This window comes from Hemiscyllium ocellatum, chromosome 16, assembly GCF_020745735.1.
Source record: "Hemiscyllium ocellatum isolate sHemOce1 chromosome 16, sHemOce1.pat.X.cur, whole genome shotgun sequence".
NCBI classification, from domain to species: Eukaryota; Metazoa; Chordata; class Chondrichthyes; order Orectolobiformes; family Hemiscylliidae; genus Hemiscyllium; species Hemiscyllium ocellatum.
Window position 1 is genome coordinate 4406083 of NC_083416.1, and position 17800 is coordinate 4423882.

The 17800-nt window shown below is 47.1% G+C and overlaps 1 protein-coding gene across 3 annotated transcripts in view; it reads left to right on the forward strand.

Annotated features, from left to right (window-relative positions):
- Window positions 1-5060: 5060 nt before the first annotated feature.
- LOC132823326 (C-terminal-binding protein 1-like) overlaps window positions 5061-17800 on the forward strand; it is a 95987-nt gene continuing 83247 nt past the window's right edge. Inside the window, exons 1-3 of one of the 3 annotated variants that reach the window (XM_060837015.1) lie at window positions 5061-5148; window positions 5593-5678; window positions 11710-11898. In XM_060837015.1, the coding sequence (XP_060692998.1) occupies window positions 11835-11898 (64 nt within the window). In that variant the 5' untranslated portion in view covers window positions 5061-5148; window positions 5593-5678; window positions 11710-11834. The other 2 variants (XM_060837013.1, XM_060837012.1) reach the window with 2 other exon arrangements.

Below are 17800 nucleotides of genomic sequence, written 5' to 3' on the forward strand. Positions count from 1 at the left end.
TTTCCAGTATTCCCAAAACCTCTTCCCTACATACTTCAATGCCATCCATTCTAATCACTTGTGACTCAATATTCACACCAGCAACAGTGTCCTGTTCCTGAGTGAATACTGACGAAAAGTATTGATTTAGTGTCTCTCCAATCTCCTCCGCCTCCACACACAACTTCCCACTACTATCCTTGACTGGACCGATACCTACCCTAGTCATCCTTTTATTCCTGACATACCTATAGAAAGCCTTTGGATTTTCCCTAATCCTACCAACTAAGGACTTTTCATGTCCCCTTCTCGCTGCTCTTAGCTCTCTCTTTAAATCCTTCCTGGCTACCTTATAACTCTCAATCGCCCCAACCGAACCTTCACGCCACCTTCTTCCCTTTCACAAGGGATTCCAATTCCTTATTAAACCACGGCTCCCTCACAAGACCCTTAACTCCATGCCTGACTGGTACATACTTATCAAGGACACTCAGTAGCTGTTCCTTGAACAATCTCCACATATCATTAGTATTCTTCTCTTGAAGCCTGTTTTTCCAATCCACACATCCTAAGTCATGCCTCACCGCATCATAATTTCCCTGCCCCCAGCTATAACTCTTGCCCTGCAGTGCACACTTATCCCTCTCCATCACTAAAGTAAAAGTCACCGAGTTGTAGTCACTGTCCCCGAAGTGCTCACCTACCTCCAAGTCTAACACCTGGCCTGGTTCATTACCTAGAACCAAATCCAGTATAGCCTCACCTCTTGTTGGCCTGTCTACATATTGTGTCAGGAAACCCTCCTGCACACATTGGACAAACACCAACCCATCTAACGACCTCGAGCTATAGCTCTCCCAGTCAATATCTGGGAAGTTAAAGTCCCCCATAACAACCACCCTGCTACTTTCACTCTTCTCCTGAATCATCCTCGCAATATTATCTTCTACTTCTCTCGGACTATTAGGAGGCCTGTAGAAAACACCTAACAGGGTGACCTCACCTTTCCTATTTCTAATCTCAGCCCAAACTACCTCAGATGGCAAGTCTTCCTCCATCATCCTTTCCACTGCTGTGATACTATCCTTGACAAGTAATGCCACACCTCCCCCTCTTTTACCCCCATGTCTGACCCTACTAAAACATTTAAACCCTGGAACCTGCAACAGCCATTCTTGTCCCTGTTCTACCTACGTCTCTGTAATGGCCACAACATCGAGGTCCCAGGTACCAGCCCACGCTGCAAGTTCACCTACCTTATTTCTTATACTTCTGGCATTGAAATGTCTTAATGATGACCGTGAATCGGTTGCTGATTGTCAAAAGGGAAAACACATCTGGTTCACTAATGGGGAAGGAAATTTGCCATCCTTACCTGATCTGCCTACGTGTGACTCCAGACCCACAGCAATGTGGTTGACTCTTAACTGCCCTCTGGGCAATTAGGAATGGGTAAAAAGTGAGGTCTGCAGATGCTGGAGATCAGAGCTGAAAAAGTGTTGAAAATGTGTTGCTGGTTAAAGCACAGCAGGTCAGGCAGCATCCAAGGAATAGGAAATTCGACGTTTCGGGCATAAGCCCTTCATCAGGAATGAGAAGAGGGTGCCAGGCAGGCTAAGATAAAAGGTAGGGAGGAGGGACTTGGGGGAGGGGTGATGGAGATGTGATAGGTGGAAGGAGGTCAAGGTGAGGGTGATAGGCCGGAGTGAGGTGGGGGCGGAGAGGTCAGGAAGAAGATTGCAGGTTAGGAAGGCGGTGCTGAGTTGAGGGAACCGACTGAGACAAGGTGGGGGGAGGGGAAATGAGGAAACTGGAGAAATCTGAGTTCATCCCTTGTGGTTGGCGGGTTCCCAGGCGGAAGATGAGGTGTTCTTCCTCCAACCGTCATGTTGTTATGTTTTGCCGGTGGAGGAGTCCAAGGACCTGCATGTCCTCGGTGGAGTGGGAGGGAGAGTTAAAGTGTTGAGCCACGGGGTGGTTGGGTTGGTTGGTCCGGGCGTCCCAGAGGTGTTCTCTGAAGCGTTCCGCAAGTAAGCGGCCCGTCTCCCCAATGTAGAGGAGGCCACATCGGGTGCAGCGGATGCAATAGATGATGTGTGTGGAGGTACAAGTGAACTTGTGGCGGATATGGAAGGATCCCTTGGGGCCTTGGAGGGAAGTGAGGGAGGAGGTGTGGGTGCAAGTTTTACATTTCCTGCGGTTGCAGGGGAAGGTGCCGGGAGTGGAGGTTGGGTTGGTGGGGGGTGTGGACCTGACGAGGGAGTCACGAAGGGAGTGGTCTTTGCGGAACGCTGATAGGGGAGGGGAGGGAAATATATCCCTGGTGGTGGGGTCCGTTTGGAGGTGGCGGAAATGATGGCGGATGATACGCTGTATACGGAGGTTGGTGGGGTGGTAGGTGAGAACCAGTGGGGTTCTGTCTTGGTGGCGGTTGGAGGGGCGGGGCTCAAGGGCGGAGGAGCGGGAAGTGGAGGAGATGCGGTGGAGGGCATCGTCGATCACGTTTGGGGGGAATCTGCGGTCCTTGAAGAAGGAGGCCATCTGGGCTGTGCAGTGTTGGAACTGGTCCTCCTGGGAGCAGATGCGGCGGAGACGAAGGAATTGGGAATATGGGATGGAGTTTTTACAGGGGGCAGGGTGGGAGGAGGTGTAGTCCAGGTAGCTGTGGGAGTCAGTCGGTTTATAATAGATGTCTGTGTTGAGTCGGTCGCCCGAGATAGAAATGGAAAGGTCTAGGAAGGGGAGGGAGGAGTCTGAGACAGTCCAGGTGAATTTGAGGTCGGGATGGAAGGTGTTAGTAAAGTTGATGAACTGTTCAACCTCCTCGTGGGAGCACGAGGCAGCGCCGATACAGTCATCGATGTAGCGGAGGAAAAGGTGGGGGGTGGTGCCAGTGTAGCTGCAGAAGATGGACTGTTCCTAACCTGCTGTGCTTTAACCAGCAACACATTTTCAGCAATTAGGAATGGGCCATGAATGCTGGTCCAGTCAGCGACACCCATATCCATGAATGAGAAAAACACCAAAAAAAGTGATGGCTGAAATCGGTGTGTCAGATTCATTTTCTATGGTTTGGGTGATCCAACCTTTTGGCACTTGGATTGGGCTGTCTGCTCCTCAAATTGATCAGACAGGACCACTTGAGAAACATGCAAGGATACTGAAAGAACGAGTGGAAATTGTGGCTGCACTGGCTATAATGTTCTGACTTTTGACACACAGGAATGGTACTATGTTCCACCTTTGTCTAAACATGATTGTAAAGGTAAGTCCAGCAACTGCAACACAGTCAGTTTAATCTTGATGATGGGGAACATGTTAGAAACAATATCGTGGACAAAGTTTGTACTTAGGCAAATGTGGTTTAATTATGAAAAGCCAGCATAGATTTGTTCAGGGTAAAATCATGTTTAACAAACTTCCTTGAGCTTCTTGATGAGATATCAGAGACCATTATTGAGGTTAATGCTGGATGAAGTGACTGACTGGAGAACGGTATATTCTGGTGATCACCAGGGATCAATATTAGGATACGCTTGATTCCCAATATGCATTGCTAACCCAGACCTTGTACACAGGCATAATTTCCAAAGCATTATGAATCTTATGTCTCGAGGAATTAAGGGCTACGGGGAGAACGCTGGTAAGTGGAGTTGAAATGCCCATCAGCCATGATTGAATGGCAGAGTGGACTCGATGGGCCGAATGGCCTTACTTCCACTCCTATGTCTTATGGTCTTAATGGAGATCTTCAACGAGACATAGATGGGTAGATAAATGGCAGATGAACGTTCATGCAGGGAATTGGGAAGTGGTACATTTTGAAGGAAGTGCAGAGCAAGACAAATAAAGGACCTAATTCTAAAGAGAGCATAGTGGGGGTGGGGGAACCTGTGTGTATTTGTACATAAACCAGTACATCACAGGATAGATTAAGAAGGCAGTTAATATCGCATATGGCACCTTGGGCTTTATATATAGTGGGGGAAAGTGAGGACTGCAACTGCTGGATATCAGAGTCGAACATTGTGGAGAATGGACGTTTTGGGCATAAGCCCTTCATCAGGTTGATTCTCCTGCTTCTCGGATGCTGCCTGACCTGCTGTGCTTTTACAGTGCCACACTTTTCGACTCTTTATAAATAGTGGCGTGGAGTACAAAACTGTTTAACCTTAGAGAATAGTTAGGAGCTGGAAGGCACTCCCCAGCTGGGGACAGGTTAATTTGAGGTCTTGAAGTGGGAGTATTTGCGGGATGAGAATTAGAATTAGGTATTTTGTCACGTACTCACACGAGTACAGTGAAAAGTTTGTAAAGTGTCTGCTGAGGGAAGAATGGGTGACCAGGGCCTGTTCCCTGAGAAACGTGTTTGCGTAGATGCAACGATCTCCAGGGGCTGATGGATTCCATCCAAAGGGTCTCCAAGGGCTGGAGGCAGGAGGTGCATTGGTTTAAATTTCCTGAGGTTCCCCAGATTCTGGAAAGTTCCAATAGATTGGGAGTTGGTGGACGTGACTGGAGGGACTACAGGGCAGTTTAACATTACTCCCTGTTGGGAAGGAGGTTTATAAAAGGACAGCACTTCAGAAATCTCCATGTCAGAGGGAAATATTGGGGAAAAACTCTTCCCTCCCCATTTAATCAAAATGGAAAACAAATGTGGGCGGGCGGGGACATGACAATCCGGGCAAAATATATAATGATTTTATTTTTATTTAACGCCCGACCGCACCGCGGCGTCAATCTTTCGGTTGAGGTGGCGGCGAGAGGCGTGGTTTAGTGAGCGCAGTGTTGCGGCTGCGCCGGGGTAGCGGTGACGTTGGGTCGCTATGGGAGGCGGGGTTTGAGGTGCGCAGTGACGTCATCCCGTTGGCAGGGTAGGGTAAGAGGGGCGCGGTCACAGGTGATCGCGGTGGGAGGCGGGGCCAGGGCCCAGGGCCTCGTGGTGACGTAGGGTCCCGTTGGGAGGCGGGGTCGGAGGTGCGCGATGATGAGTGATCGCGTTGGGACGCAGGCCAGGGCTGCGCGGTGACGTTGTGAGGAGGCGGGGTCGTAGGTGCGCGGTGACGGGAGGTCGCGGTTGGAGGCGGGACCAAGACGACGCGGTGGGAGGTGGGGTCGGTGCTGCGCGGTCACGCAAGCGCCGCTGAAGGCGGCGGGATCTGAGAGGTGCGCGGTGACTGAGAGACGCGGAGGCAGGCGGAGCTTGGGTTGCGCGGTGACGGAGAATGGCGGTGTGAGGCGGGGCCTGGCGACGGAGAGGCACGGACGGAGGCGGGAAGCGGGTGTCGCGATGGGCGATGACGCGATGGGAGGCGGGGCTTGGCTGCGCGGTGACGTCGGCGCGCCGTTGGTGCGTGGTGGTCACGCGTCGAGCGTCTCGGATGTGCGGAGCGGCAACATTGTAGCGAGAGTGAGTGTTCTAGAACGCGGTGTATCCGATATCGAACGCAGTGTATCCAGTGGCAATGTAGCAGCCGGCTCCCGGCAGCGTGCTCGCTCGCTGTGTGTGTCTCGCTGCCCCAAGGCTAACAGCTAACGCCTTCTCATTTCTTTTAGTTATTTCTCATCTGCCTCCTTTTTTTTAACCTCCTCTCTTTGTATTTCCGGTAGGATCAGCCTCGCTGTGGGAACCAACAGGAAGCAGCATGGTTTAAGAAGCTGGAGCACTTTTTTTTGTGGAAAGGGAAGCATTTAAGGTAATGATTAAATGCAGCAGTGGCGGGGAGAGGGGGTTCCCCCTCTTTGTTTAGGGAAGAGGACTGAAGCGCACATCCGCTGTAATCGGTGCCTGTTTGTAGTGAGGCAGTGTTGCTGCTGACCTAAACTTTCCAAGGCCCAGCTCGGGTGGGATCTGACAATCGTTCCAGTTTCTTTGGGTGGTGCAGGCTGGTTTACTCGGTCTCGAGTTAATCGCGTGTTACTTCAGGTACACGGAACCAGCCAGTTCCCAGGAATGCGAATTGAGTTGAAAGTACTCCCTCAACCATTTGTAACTAGTTCAACTGCAGGATTGCAAAGACTGACTAGATTTTCACTTGCGCTTTGAGGACGAGTTACTTGCAGCATTTTGTCTGATGTTGCTCTTTATCTTTTATGATGTGACACTGTGGTTTTAACCCTTTGCACCAATTATGTAAAAGCTGTAGTCTAAATGCTGACTTCTGGCTAATCTTCACTCTCAAAGAGGTGCAAGAGACTTCCTGACTTGACATCTCCCTGAGCATTGAAGGGGTAATTCCTGCAGTTAATTTTAAGTATTTGGGTTCAGGAGGACATGCTGTATGGAAGTGCTAGATTCCCTCTAGATTCCCCTCCAAGCTGTGCACCTGATGGTTTATTTAACACGATGTGATCTGGAACAGAAAGTGATGTGAAGAAGGGCTCATGCCCAAAACGTCGATTCTCCTGCTCCTTGGATGCTGCCTGACCTGCTGTGCTTTTCCAGCAACACGTGTTTCAGCTCTGATCTCCAGCATCTGCAGTCCTCACTTTCTCCTAACAGAAAGTGATGGTCTGGGAGCAGCTGTGGGAAGAAAACGGGTAACATTTTGAGTCCAGCAACTTGTCATCAGAATGACCTACCAGATAGCACTGTGGGATCATCTGAATCATGTCCGACTAAAAAGGTGACTCAGCGCCACTACCTCCAGGGTAGCTAGGGATTGAATGATGCATTAAATAATATTGCCAACAATTTTCTTCCAAGAATCCTCTCATTTTAAGCAAAATTGGTGGAAGTTACCTTAGTAACTGTCTACAAAAGGTGCACATTGGATTGAGTTAGTGTGCAATCATAATAAAAGTTGGGTTTGTTTGTTTCTGTGGAAAATGTTAGGAATCACTGACCAAGATTCCTTGAAGCACATACAGCTAATAGAATAGATCAGTCCCACTCATTGTAAACGCTTGGCTTTGATTATAAATCTGCTTGACATTGTTGAAATGACCATTCCCTCACTAATTGAGGCCACTCCTTGGAAAGATTGAATGCCTGAGTTTTAATATCTGGGTACCAAGTCTACCCAGCTTTCTTGTAAGTTGAGAGTGGTTTATTACTGACGTCTGTTTAGGAATGCACACTCGTACTACCCCAGGTAGAGGGGAGTTATAATGCTCAGCTGATGTCAGTCAGACGTTGAGGATGCCATAGAATCATACAGCATGGCAGCAGACCCTTTGGCCCAACCAGTCCATGCTGAACATAATCCCAAACTAAACTGGTCCTGCCTGCCTGCTCCTGACCTATATCCCTTCAGAGTTTTTCTATTTCCTATCCATGTACTTATTTTCATCGTTTTAAATGTTGTGATTGTACACACCCTCACCACTTACCCTGCGTGTAAATAAAGTTACTGCTCACGTCCGTTTTAAAATTTCTTCTTCTAACTTTAAAAAAAGTGTTGATCTCCCCCACCCCAGGGAAAATACCTTGTCGATTTTCCCCCTATCTATGCCTCTCATGATTTTACAAACCTCAATAAGGTCACTCCTCCACTTGCTTCTCAGTCCCAGTCTATCCAAAGTGCAGCATCTGCAGTCATTGTTTTTACCCAGTCTCTTCAACTCAATGCCTCCATTCCCAGTAACATCCTGGCAAATCTTTTCTGAATCCTCTCCAGTTTAATAACATTCTTTCTCACGCAGGTTGACCAGAACTGCACACAGTACCCCAGAAAAGACCTCTGACGTTTCAGGGCTTTCCACTGTATTGAATCACTATCCCTGATTGTTTCATACTCGTGAAAATATGTTGGGGTCAGGAGCCAGTAAATAGTGAGTGTGTTACAGGGTTGATCTAGTTTGAGGTATGAACATTTGCTTCATTTTTGAGAATGAGAGCATTTGTACACAATACATGTTTTGTTTTGCCCACCTGTTAAAATTCTTCTGTGTGGGTTAATAACTACATTTTATGTTTATTCCATCTGTCTTTTTAACAAGTATTTCCTCGATCCCAAGTTTCTCTCTTTCTGGTCTGTTTTTTGAGACACAGACATCATGCGGCCTTTATTTTTAACAGGTTCCTCGTGTTGTACGTGGGTCTGTATTCAACTGAGCCACACTCGGCCGAATGTCTCTGTCATGCTCATTTCTTCAGAATACTCTCATGCTTTAATACAGGGTTCCTGCCGAATCATTTCCCCTTTTGCTTCCCCTCTAGTTGTATGTGGTGTGGCCATTTCTAGTCATTTGCAGATAATTTTATTTTGTGAAGCTATGAAGGGTTAATTGTCGAATGGAATTGCAAGTATTTTTAGACACGTGGAAACCACTGAGGCTGCTGTAGCGGTTGTAAAAGTTTGAATTAGTTTAAAAAAGCTGCTGTGTACCTTGTTTAAAAATTGGCTAATTTTAGTCTAACTGGTCATGGCTGTCGCAGGAAGCTGAATGCATTCACCAAGCTCTGGCAAGGTCAAGATTCCTGTTTCGATGTGGTGTACCTGCTAATGGGATGTGCTCCCACCCACCCGGGCAAAACAGCGGCTAGCACTATTGCCTCCCAGCACCAGGGACCCGGGTTCGATTCCTGACTCGGGTGACTGTCTGTGGGGAGTTTGCACATTATCCCCGTGTCTGTGTGGGATTTCTCTGGGTGCTCCAGTTTCCTCCCACAGTCCAAAGATGTGCAGGTCAAGTGAGTTGGCCATGGGAAATTGTACATAGTGTTTGGTGCATTAGTCAGGGGTAAATATAGTATAGGAGAATGGGTCAGGATGGGCTGCTCTTTGGAGGTTCGGTGTGTACTTGTTGGGCCAAATGGCTTGGTTCTATACTTTGGGGAATCTAATTTAATCTCTCCAATCAAATAATCTCTTTAGATAATTCAGGCTAAATTCCATCTCTGGTGTGAGCTGAGTTAGCTGAAATGTGTTGGTCCAGTGGTCAAGGGTGGGTGGAGTTTAGTTTGAAATCTATCTCTCCTTTTTAATTCATTCCCGAGATGAGGGAGTGTCTGGCTAATCCAGCATTTATTGCCCCTCCCTAATTGCCTGGGGCGGAGGCAGTTAGAAATCAACCATATTGCTGTATGGTCTGGAGTCACGTATAGGCCATACCAGGTAAGAAAGGCAGTTCCCCTCCCTGAAGGATATTAGTGAACCAGATGGGCTTTTCCTGACCATCGATAATGGATTCATGGTCGTCATTAGACTCTTAACTTATTGAATGTAAATTCCGTGCATCTGCTGCTGTGGGGTTTCGAGCGCAGGTCCCCAGAACATTACCCAGGCTCTGGATTAACAGTCCAGTGATAATATCACTAGGCTATCGCAGCCTCTTTTGTTTGGCCCTTAATTTCCAACATTGACCAACCTCGTGATGATGTCTAAAATATTTGTAACCATCACAAGGCAGGTGGGCGTGAGAGGTAATTAGATAGAAAACCAACCGCAAAGGAAGAGGGAGGGAAGGATAGAGATGGATTTCAACAACCTCTTGGAGGGTAAGATTTGAGTCCATATGGGGTGAGATTCAGAGCACAGGAGTCTCCAATCCACGGTGTAGCTGCTACCCCCAGGACACAGAGGGGTGCATCAGAGATCAGACTAAAGAGCAAGTTAGAGATTGAGAGAGGCTAAGAAGATGTAAACATGAAGATGTATATTATAACTTCAAGGGATTAAACTGAGGTTTAATCTATCAGCAAGTAAATGGGTGAACTTGGTGTGTGATTGGATAAGGCTATCTAAGGTTTGTGATTGGATCAGGGTATCTGAGGTTTGTGAGTGGATCAGGGTATCTGAGGTTTGTGAGTGGATCAGGGTATCTGAGGTGTGTGAGTGGATCAGGGTATCTGAGGTGTGTGATTGGATCAGGGTATCTGAGGTGTGTGATTGGATCAGGGTATCTGAGGTGTGTGATTGGATCAGATTACTTACAGTGTGGAAACAGGCCCTTCGGCCCAACAAGTCCACACTGACCCGCCGAAGCGCAACCCACCCATACCCCTACATTTACCCCTTAACTAACACTATGGACAATTTAGCATGGCCAATTCACCTGGCCCGCACATCTTTGGACTGTGGGAGGAAACCGGAGCACCCGGAGGAAACCCACGCAGACACGGGGAGAACGTGCAAACTCCACACAGTCACTCGCCTGAGTCGGGAATTGAACCCGGGTCTCAGGCGCTGTGAGACAGCAGTGCTAACCACTGTGCCACCGTGCCGCCCTAAGTGTGTGAGCGGATCAGGGTATCTGAGGTGCGTGAGCGGATCAGGGTATCTGAGGTGCGTGAGCGGATCAGGGTATCTGAGGTGCGTGAGCGGATCAGGGTATCTGAGGTGCGTGAGCGGATCAGGGTATCTGAGGTGCGTGAGCGGATCAGGGTATCTGAGGTGCGTGAGCGGATCAGGGTATCTGAGGTGCGTGAGCGGATCAGGGTATCTGAGAGTGTTGGAACAGTCCAGTCTGGAATTGACTAAGGTGCGGATGAGTGTTTCAGCTCTAGATGGGCACTAGGAGACGATTATATAGAGGTAAGCAGCTTAACTTTGTGTTTTATGCAACACTGATCATCATTTCTATTTACAGTAGATAGTTTTAAAAAATCCCAGGATGTTCCAGGGAACATGACCAGACAGAAATTGACGAAGGAAATATTAGGAAAGCTGATCAAGGGGGGTCTAAGAAGCATCTTGAAGTAGGCAGACAGCTTTACAAAGGGAATCCTAGAGTTCTTGATACCCAGGCCTCAAGATTCTAGAGCAAGGAGTGTATGGAGAGACGCTGGCAGTAAGGTCATTGATTTGAGCATGAGGATGGAAATTTTAAAATCGAGGCATTTTAGGTTCATAGTCATACAGCACAGAAACAGACCCTTCAGTCCAACCACTCCGTGCGGAACATGATCCCAAGCTAAACTAGTCCCACCTGCCTTCATTTGGCCCATTTCCCTCCAAATCTTTCCTATTTATGATTGTAGCCAAATGTCTTTTAAATGTTATAACTGTACCCGCATCCACCACTTCCTCAGGAAGTTCATTTGCACACTAATCACTCTCTGTATTAAAATAAAAGTTGCCCTTCATGTCTCTATTAAATCTATCTCCTCCCACCTTAAAAATATGCCCCATAGTGGTGAAATTCCCAACACGAGGGAACCGAACCTTACCATTCACCTTATCTGTGCCCCTCATTATTTTATAAACATCAGTAAGGTCACCCCTCAACCTCCTACAATCCATTGAAAACCGTCCCAGCCTTTACAGTCTATTTTTATATCTCAAACCCTGGAAAATCCTTTCTGAACCCTGTCCGGTTTAATAATGAGTTCACAGTATCGAAACGGTGGGCAAATGTGAGCTAGAATAGATGCAGCAAAGTTTCAGATAATCCTGGGTTTACAGAAGGTGAAAGGGCAGCGAGAAGATTATCTGAATAATTTCAGAATTGGCAGTGTAGATTAGTCATACATTCTGCAATTGTCTCTGATTGATCTGTGTTTGCAGTTGGAGACCCGGAAGCTGTGTGTTTACTTGGGAAACTATACTGTAAATAGAAAAGGGCCATTGAATTAATTTCTGTGTGTCACTTGCTATTGCAGGATTGAGATTCAAATCAGTTTGGGATGGTAAGTGAGTGGTGTCACATGATGTTGGAGGCATGTCATCTTTACATGCTAATGTCTCACTTGCAGGTTTGAGCCAGGGGATCATTAAACGGGGAAAGGAAAATTCTACCTGTACTAACTGTTTAAATTTATCTCTTTTTTATTTTCAAAAACAGGCAAACGAGAGCTTTTGGAAATACTGAAACCTGTGACCCTTCTCTGATGCCTCCAGTTCTTGCAGTGGTGAACAAAGTAATCCACCCTGAGTCATCACTCTGCTGATCCCTGATCTCTCGCTGTAATGTCTGTGCCCGTAATGGACAAACACAAAGTAAAACGTGCGCGTCTTGATCGGATTTGCGAAGGTAGGAGGTTGAAAAGGATATCCTGTGAAATTAAGTTTGCTACTACTTGTATGCCATTAATTAATTCTTATCTCAGCTGAATTTTGTTTTGGTTTCACGTGGAGGGCTGGCATTTCAGGATGCCCTCAGATTTTTTGTTGCTACCCAGTTAGCGTTAAGTTCTGAACCGTGTTGTTGGTGACTTATATTCAGGCCTGAGGTGGAGTGTGTTAAAGGGACAGCTGTGATGCACCTTGATAAAGGCCTGACCTTCCGTCGGATATGTTCATTGCATTGTTCTAAAGGACCACCGCAAGCAAATCAAAACCGTTTCAGTCTGTCAAATACTCCGTTAACTTGGGTTGTATTCAGCTATAAAGTTTCCCTTTGTGAATAAATTTGGAACCCACTCCTCCCCACACGAATAGTACTAGTTTACTTGGTGTCAAAGTTTCTAACTAGAAATTCTTCTAGAGGAAACTTGCATAAGTGATGTGTGAGGAAGTTAGTGATGGAAATGGTAGCAGCCCTGGGTTCATATTTAATTCAGGCCTGCTGCTGAACTGTTCCTGATTTCAGGCCCCAAGATGAAATGACTGCAGGTGTTTTCAACAATCCAAGGATTTTCGGAGAGCTGGCATTTTCATGTTTACTTGTGTGATGTGGATCCCAGAATCATTGACATGTACAGCCTGGAAACAGGCTCTTTTTGGTCCAACCCGTCCATGCCGACCAGATATCCCAACCCAATCCAGTACCATTTACCAGTACCCAGCCCGTAGCCCTCCTAACCCTTCCTATTCCTATACCCATCCAGATGCCTTTTCAATGTTGTAATTGTACCAGCCTCCACCACATCCTCTTCCTAAAGTGGCATTCACACTGGAAGGAATATCCCAGCTGGGGCTAAGCTAGTGCCTTACTTAATTTCAATCTTAACTAATATACATACAAATCTTCTGAAAAACCTTAACTACTAAATTTTATACTCTATGCCTCTACTATTAAAACCTAAAATATTGTATGTTTAATTGGCCTATCCTGTCACCATTTCTGCATATAAATACCCAGGTCCCTGTGCTCTTGAACTCCCTGACTCGATGTTGTTACTCCCATGTTCTTCCTTTCAAAACGTAATTACCTCGTATTTTCCCACATTGAACTTCAACCACTTGTCTGCCCAATCTACTGACTTGCTAATGTCCTTTTGAAATTCTACTCTCCTCCTCCTTGTTCATCTCGCTTCCAAGTTTAGAAACATCCACAAAGTTTGAAATTGAACCCTCTGTGCCAAGAGAGTGTCTGGAGATGGTTGTGTATTAAGTTGTTGAAATTGTGCTACCAATATTTTAGTTATGGAGAAATCACATGATATTGTAGTAAATTACTGAAATATTTTTCGTTTAGTTTGTGTAAGTAATTTGCCTCGTCAGCTTCCCTAACTAATCTGAGCATGAGATGGTTCTGCATTGCACAAGCTCATACACTTTCATTTTATCTTACACCTTTTCCCAAACCCGTGAACCTCTTGTCCTCAACACTTTGCAGTCTTTGCTCGGGTTTTGCTGGCAACATTGAGTTGACAGAGTAACATTTAATTACAAGGTCTTTCTAGTGATGATCCACTATGTGAAGTTATTCTCCCAATACCGTTGCCATGTTTTAGGTGACAAAAAGATGAACTGACTGTCAGTTAAGTCACGTGCAGTACATCCCTCCTGTATAACTGCTTCAGTCAGATACTGACTCGACTTTGCACAGAAGCAGAAATGTCCACACTCAGACCTGGTTCATGAACAAAATAAAACAAACGGTTCTTTACTCGTTCAGAATTTTTTTCCCTCTTCGGCGGCATGTCACCTCATTGTTTCCTTTTGTTTGATCTGTACAAAAAGGAACCATGTTTGCCAGTGACTTTAACGATCAGGATCCTGTTGGTTAGGGCCAGTAATTAATGCCCATCCTTAATTTGCCTTGAGCAAGTGACCGTGAGCTGTATCTTTTAAAACATTGCGGTCCATTTGGTGTATGGAACACGTGTGCCTCAGTCCTAACCCAGCGACAGTGAGGGAACACTGATATAGTTTTCAAGTCAGATTGTACGTGGATTTGGCGGGAAGGTTGTTATGGTGATTCCATGCACCTACAGCCCTTAATCTCAAGCATGTGCAAGGACATCTGCTTGGAAGATACTGTTGAAGGACTCCTGCCCAAAAATGTCAATTTTCCTGCTCCATGGATGCTGCCTGATCGGCTGTGCATTTCCAGCACTCCTCTAATCTCCAGCATCTGCAGTACCCACTTCAGCCTCAGAAGATAATGTTAAAGGCGCCGAGCCGAGCTGCTGGAATGCACCTTGTGGAAGCTGCTGCTGTGGTGATGGGAGAGGAGTGAAAATTTAAGATGGTGAATGGTTACTGAGAATCCCAGAGTGTTGTTGAGCTGGCCCCCATTCACACGATGGAGAGTGTTCTGTCACACGTTCCTGACATGTGCCATGTAGATGGTGGAAATGAGGGAGTCAGGCGGTGATTTGCTTGCTGAAGGTTTCCCATCGCCTAATCTTCTCTTATGGCCGTGAATCTGTCCGGCTGGTCCAGTTTAGTTTGTGATCAGTGGATATGCTGTGATGTTGGTGCGGAATCCCGCGATGGTGATGTAACCTAATGTCGTGGTTAGATTTGATCTTGTCTGTGGTGATTGCCTGGCACACTTGACTCTTCTCAGCCCAAGCCTGGATGCAGTCCAAGCTGTGCATATTGGTCAGAAACTGCTTCATTGTCCAAAGAATTGCAGAGCACTGCAATTGTCAAGCATTCCTTTTCTGATTGATGTGGGTAGGAGCATCTTTGAAACAATTGAAAGTATCGGATCAATGATACTGATGAATTCCTTCAGCGATATCCTGGGCATTGGCATCTTAGAAACCGATTTCTTTCTTTCGATGGATGTGCTCCAACCTTTGGAGTTAATGGAGGTTTGGAGCCTAAAGGGGAAATCCCAACTGGGTTGTCAGTCAGAGACCGACCTATGGAATTGTGATTGGCAGAGCACTGTGCAGGGACAGAATCTGAGGAGGTTCTCCTTCAATCACAGGGTTCACTCCTTCCTTACTGAAGGGGCAGAGACTGTAATGGGTAAGGAAGCTGGTGTTGGAGGGGGCAGCCTGGTACTGGGAGTCGCGGCACGTTTATTCTGGCCAATTGGTTTTCCATTGACTGCTGGACATGGCGAGCGAGAACCGGCACACTGAAAGGGGGAGGAATCTCTGGCAAATCTTTTGAAGTAACGAAGCCAAGAGCAGATCCAGGAGAGCCATTGCTCAGTCCTGTGTCAGTCTGGACTGGGCTGCCATTGGCCCTCATTGGTTTGGTTTATTATTGTCCTGTATTATTAAGTACAGTGGAAAGTTGTTTTTTGTTTTGTGTGCAGTACAGGCAGACCACACCATACAAAGTGCGTAAGGGTGATCAAACAGAGCGGGGGATGCAATGTCACCGCTGCAGAGCAGGTGCACAGAGAGTGAGATCAACATTAGATTTGAACTTGTAGGGGTTCACTGAGTCAAATAACAGTGGGGACGAAGCTGTCCCTGAACCTGTTGGTGCACGTGTTTTAGCTTTTGGATCTTCTGCCTGATGGAAGAGGTTGGAGGAGATGGTGAGAGGGGCAGTTGTTGTTGGCTGCCTTCCTGAGGCAGTGGGAAGTGTAGGTGGAGTCAGTGGATGGAAGGTTGGTTTGAGCTGCTGCTGGCCCTGCCTTGGTGATTGGCAGAACCAGAGGGATAATCCTGACATGATGGTCATCACCCTTCTGTACAAACCACATTCCAGAATCCTCGCAGTAAAAGGGGACATTTGAACTCCATTTGACTTCCCTCAGGCCTGGGTGATGCCAGGAGGCTGAAGTGTCCCACCCCTTGAGGACTGGGTTGAGCCGTTGAGAATGTGTGACCATTCTGCCCCTCATGCTCTGCTGAGCTCCTCAGGTTGTCATTTCGTGGTACGCAACCTGGCCATCTTCCCCCCCCCCACCACCTGAACTGGCAGGATTCAGGGTGAGAGGCTCCGACAGCGTCTCTCTGTATCACTGAGGGGGCTGCTGCGTCAGACAGATGCTGAATTGAAAAAGACATGACCAGCTCTCGCTTCATCCGATCCCTCGGAATGTCGGTGATTGCTCCAAGTGGCGGAATTGTATGGACAAAAACAAATAGGCCACTCAGCCCTTCAAACCTGCTGTACCGTTTGCGACCATGGCTGTTTTGGTTTTAACCTCAACTCCTGCATATCTCTGGTGATCTTTCATCTGCTTTTGTCGTCGAGAGAAAGTGAGGACTGCAGCTGCTGGAGATCGTGAATCTACCACTACCTTTTAATAATAAAGATACTGCGTGCATTGCCTTTTTTTTTGAGGATGGGACATCTAAAGACTGTCCGCTCAAAAAATCTTCCCCTCTCATCCCTTCCTTAAAGGGACACCCTCTTGTTTTTAATTGCTGACCCTAGTTCACGAACCTTCCACAGGAGGAAATCTCCTTTCCACATCCACCAGGATCTTCCAGGATTCAATTACATCACCTTCTAAACTCGAGGGTACAGGCCTGTACGTCAGTCATATTGCTAATGCCTTTTGCTCATGTAACTTTTGAGAAGTGTCTGTGTCCATGAGGGCTGACTCTTGTGGGACCAGGCAAGCAGGGTAGGTGTGTAAACATGACCCCCACCTATTCTGAGTAAAAGGTGAGGTCTGCAGATGCTGGAGATCAGAGCTGAAAATGTGTTGCTGGTTAAAGCACAGCAGGTTAGGCAGCATCCAAGGAACAGGAAATTCGACGTTTCGGGCCAGAGCCCTTCATCAGGATGAAGTGATACATTTTCAGCCCCCACCTATTCTGAGCCCAGCTATCACTGCCAGCCGAACCTGCTGCTTGCAGGGTAAGGGAGTGAAGGGCTGTGTTAGTTCCCTGTTCTACGTGCATTGCTTTCTAAATAGGAACTGATTCCTGTTGAGTGATGCTCCAGATGGCACCCACCCACCAACAGGAGTGATGTGTGCCAGTCGAAGTTTAGAAAGTGCTTTTTTTTTTGTCCCCCCTTGTTTGGTGAAGTTTGGAAGAGATGTTGCATACTTTTGACTTCTTCTTGCCTGAGGAAGAAATGTGATTGGGCTTCAGCGTGTTCCTGTCGGTGTTGATACTCATTTTTTTCTTCAATTACTAATGGATCCTAGCTACGTCGCACACACGTCATCAGAGCTCACTATTTATAACCTTTCTGGAAAACTGGTCAGGCCACTTTTAGAATACCGCGTTCCGTTATGGTCACCCTGCTATCGAAAGGGTTCAGAAGAGATTTACAAAAATGTTGCTGGGCTTGGACAATTGAACTTCATTTGATTTCCTTCAGGCCTGGGTGATGCCAGGAGGCTGAAATGTCTCACCATTTGAGGACTGGGTTGAGCCGTTGAGAATGTGTGACCATTCTGCCCCTCGTTCTCTGCTGAGCTCCTCAGGTTGTCGTTTTGTGGTACGCAACCTGGCCATCTTCCCACCCACCCTCCCCGAATTGCCAGTCTTCTGTTGAGCAGGATTCAGGGTGAGAGGTTCCGACAGTGTCCATCTGCATCACTGAGGGGGCTGCTGCATCAGATGGATGCTGAATTGAAGAAGACATGGTCGGGTTGTCCCGAAGGGTCTGTTTCCGTGCTGTACCTCTCTGAGTGTATCCAAAAGGCATGTGTTATGACGTTGATCTGCCCTGCAGAGGTCCCTCTGCGTCACCACCTGGACCCAACCACTCCCAGTTGCTTTATTGTCTTTCAGTCATAAGCTTATGAATGGACCACCTGATTGTAAACTCTGTGGTAATCACCTCCATTCATAAGTCAAAAGATGTGGTGCTGGAAAAGCACAGCAGGTCAG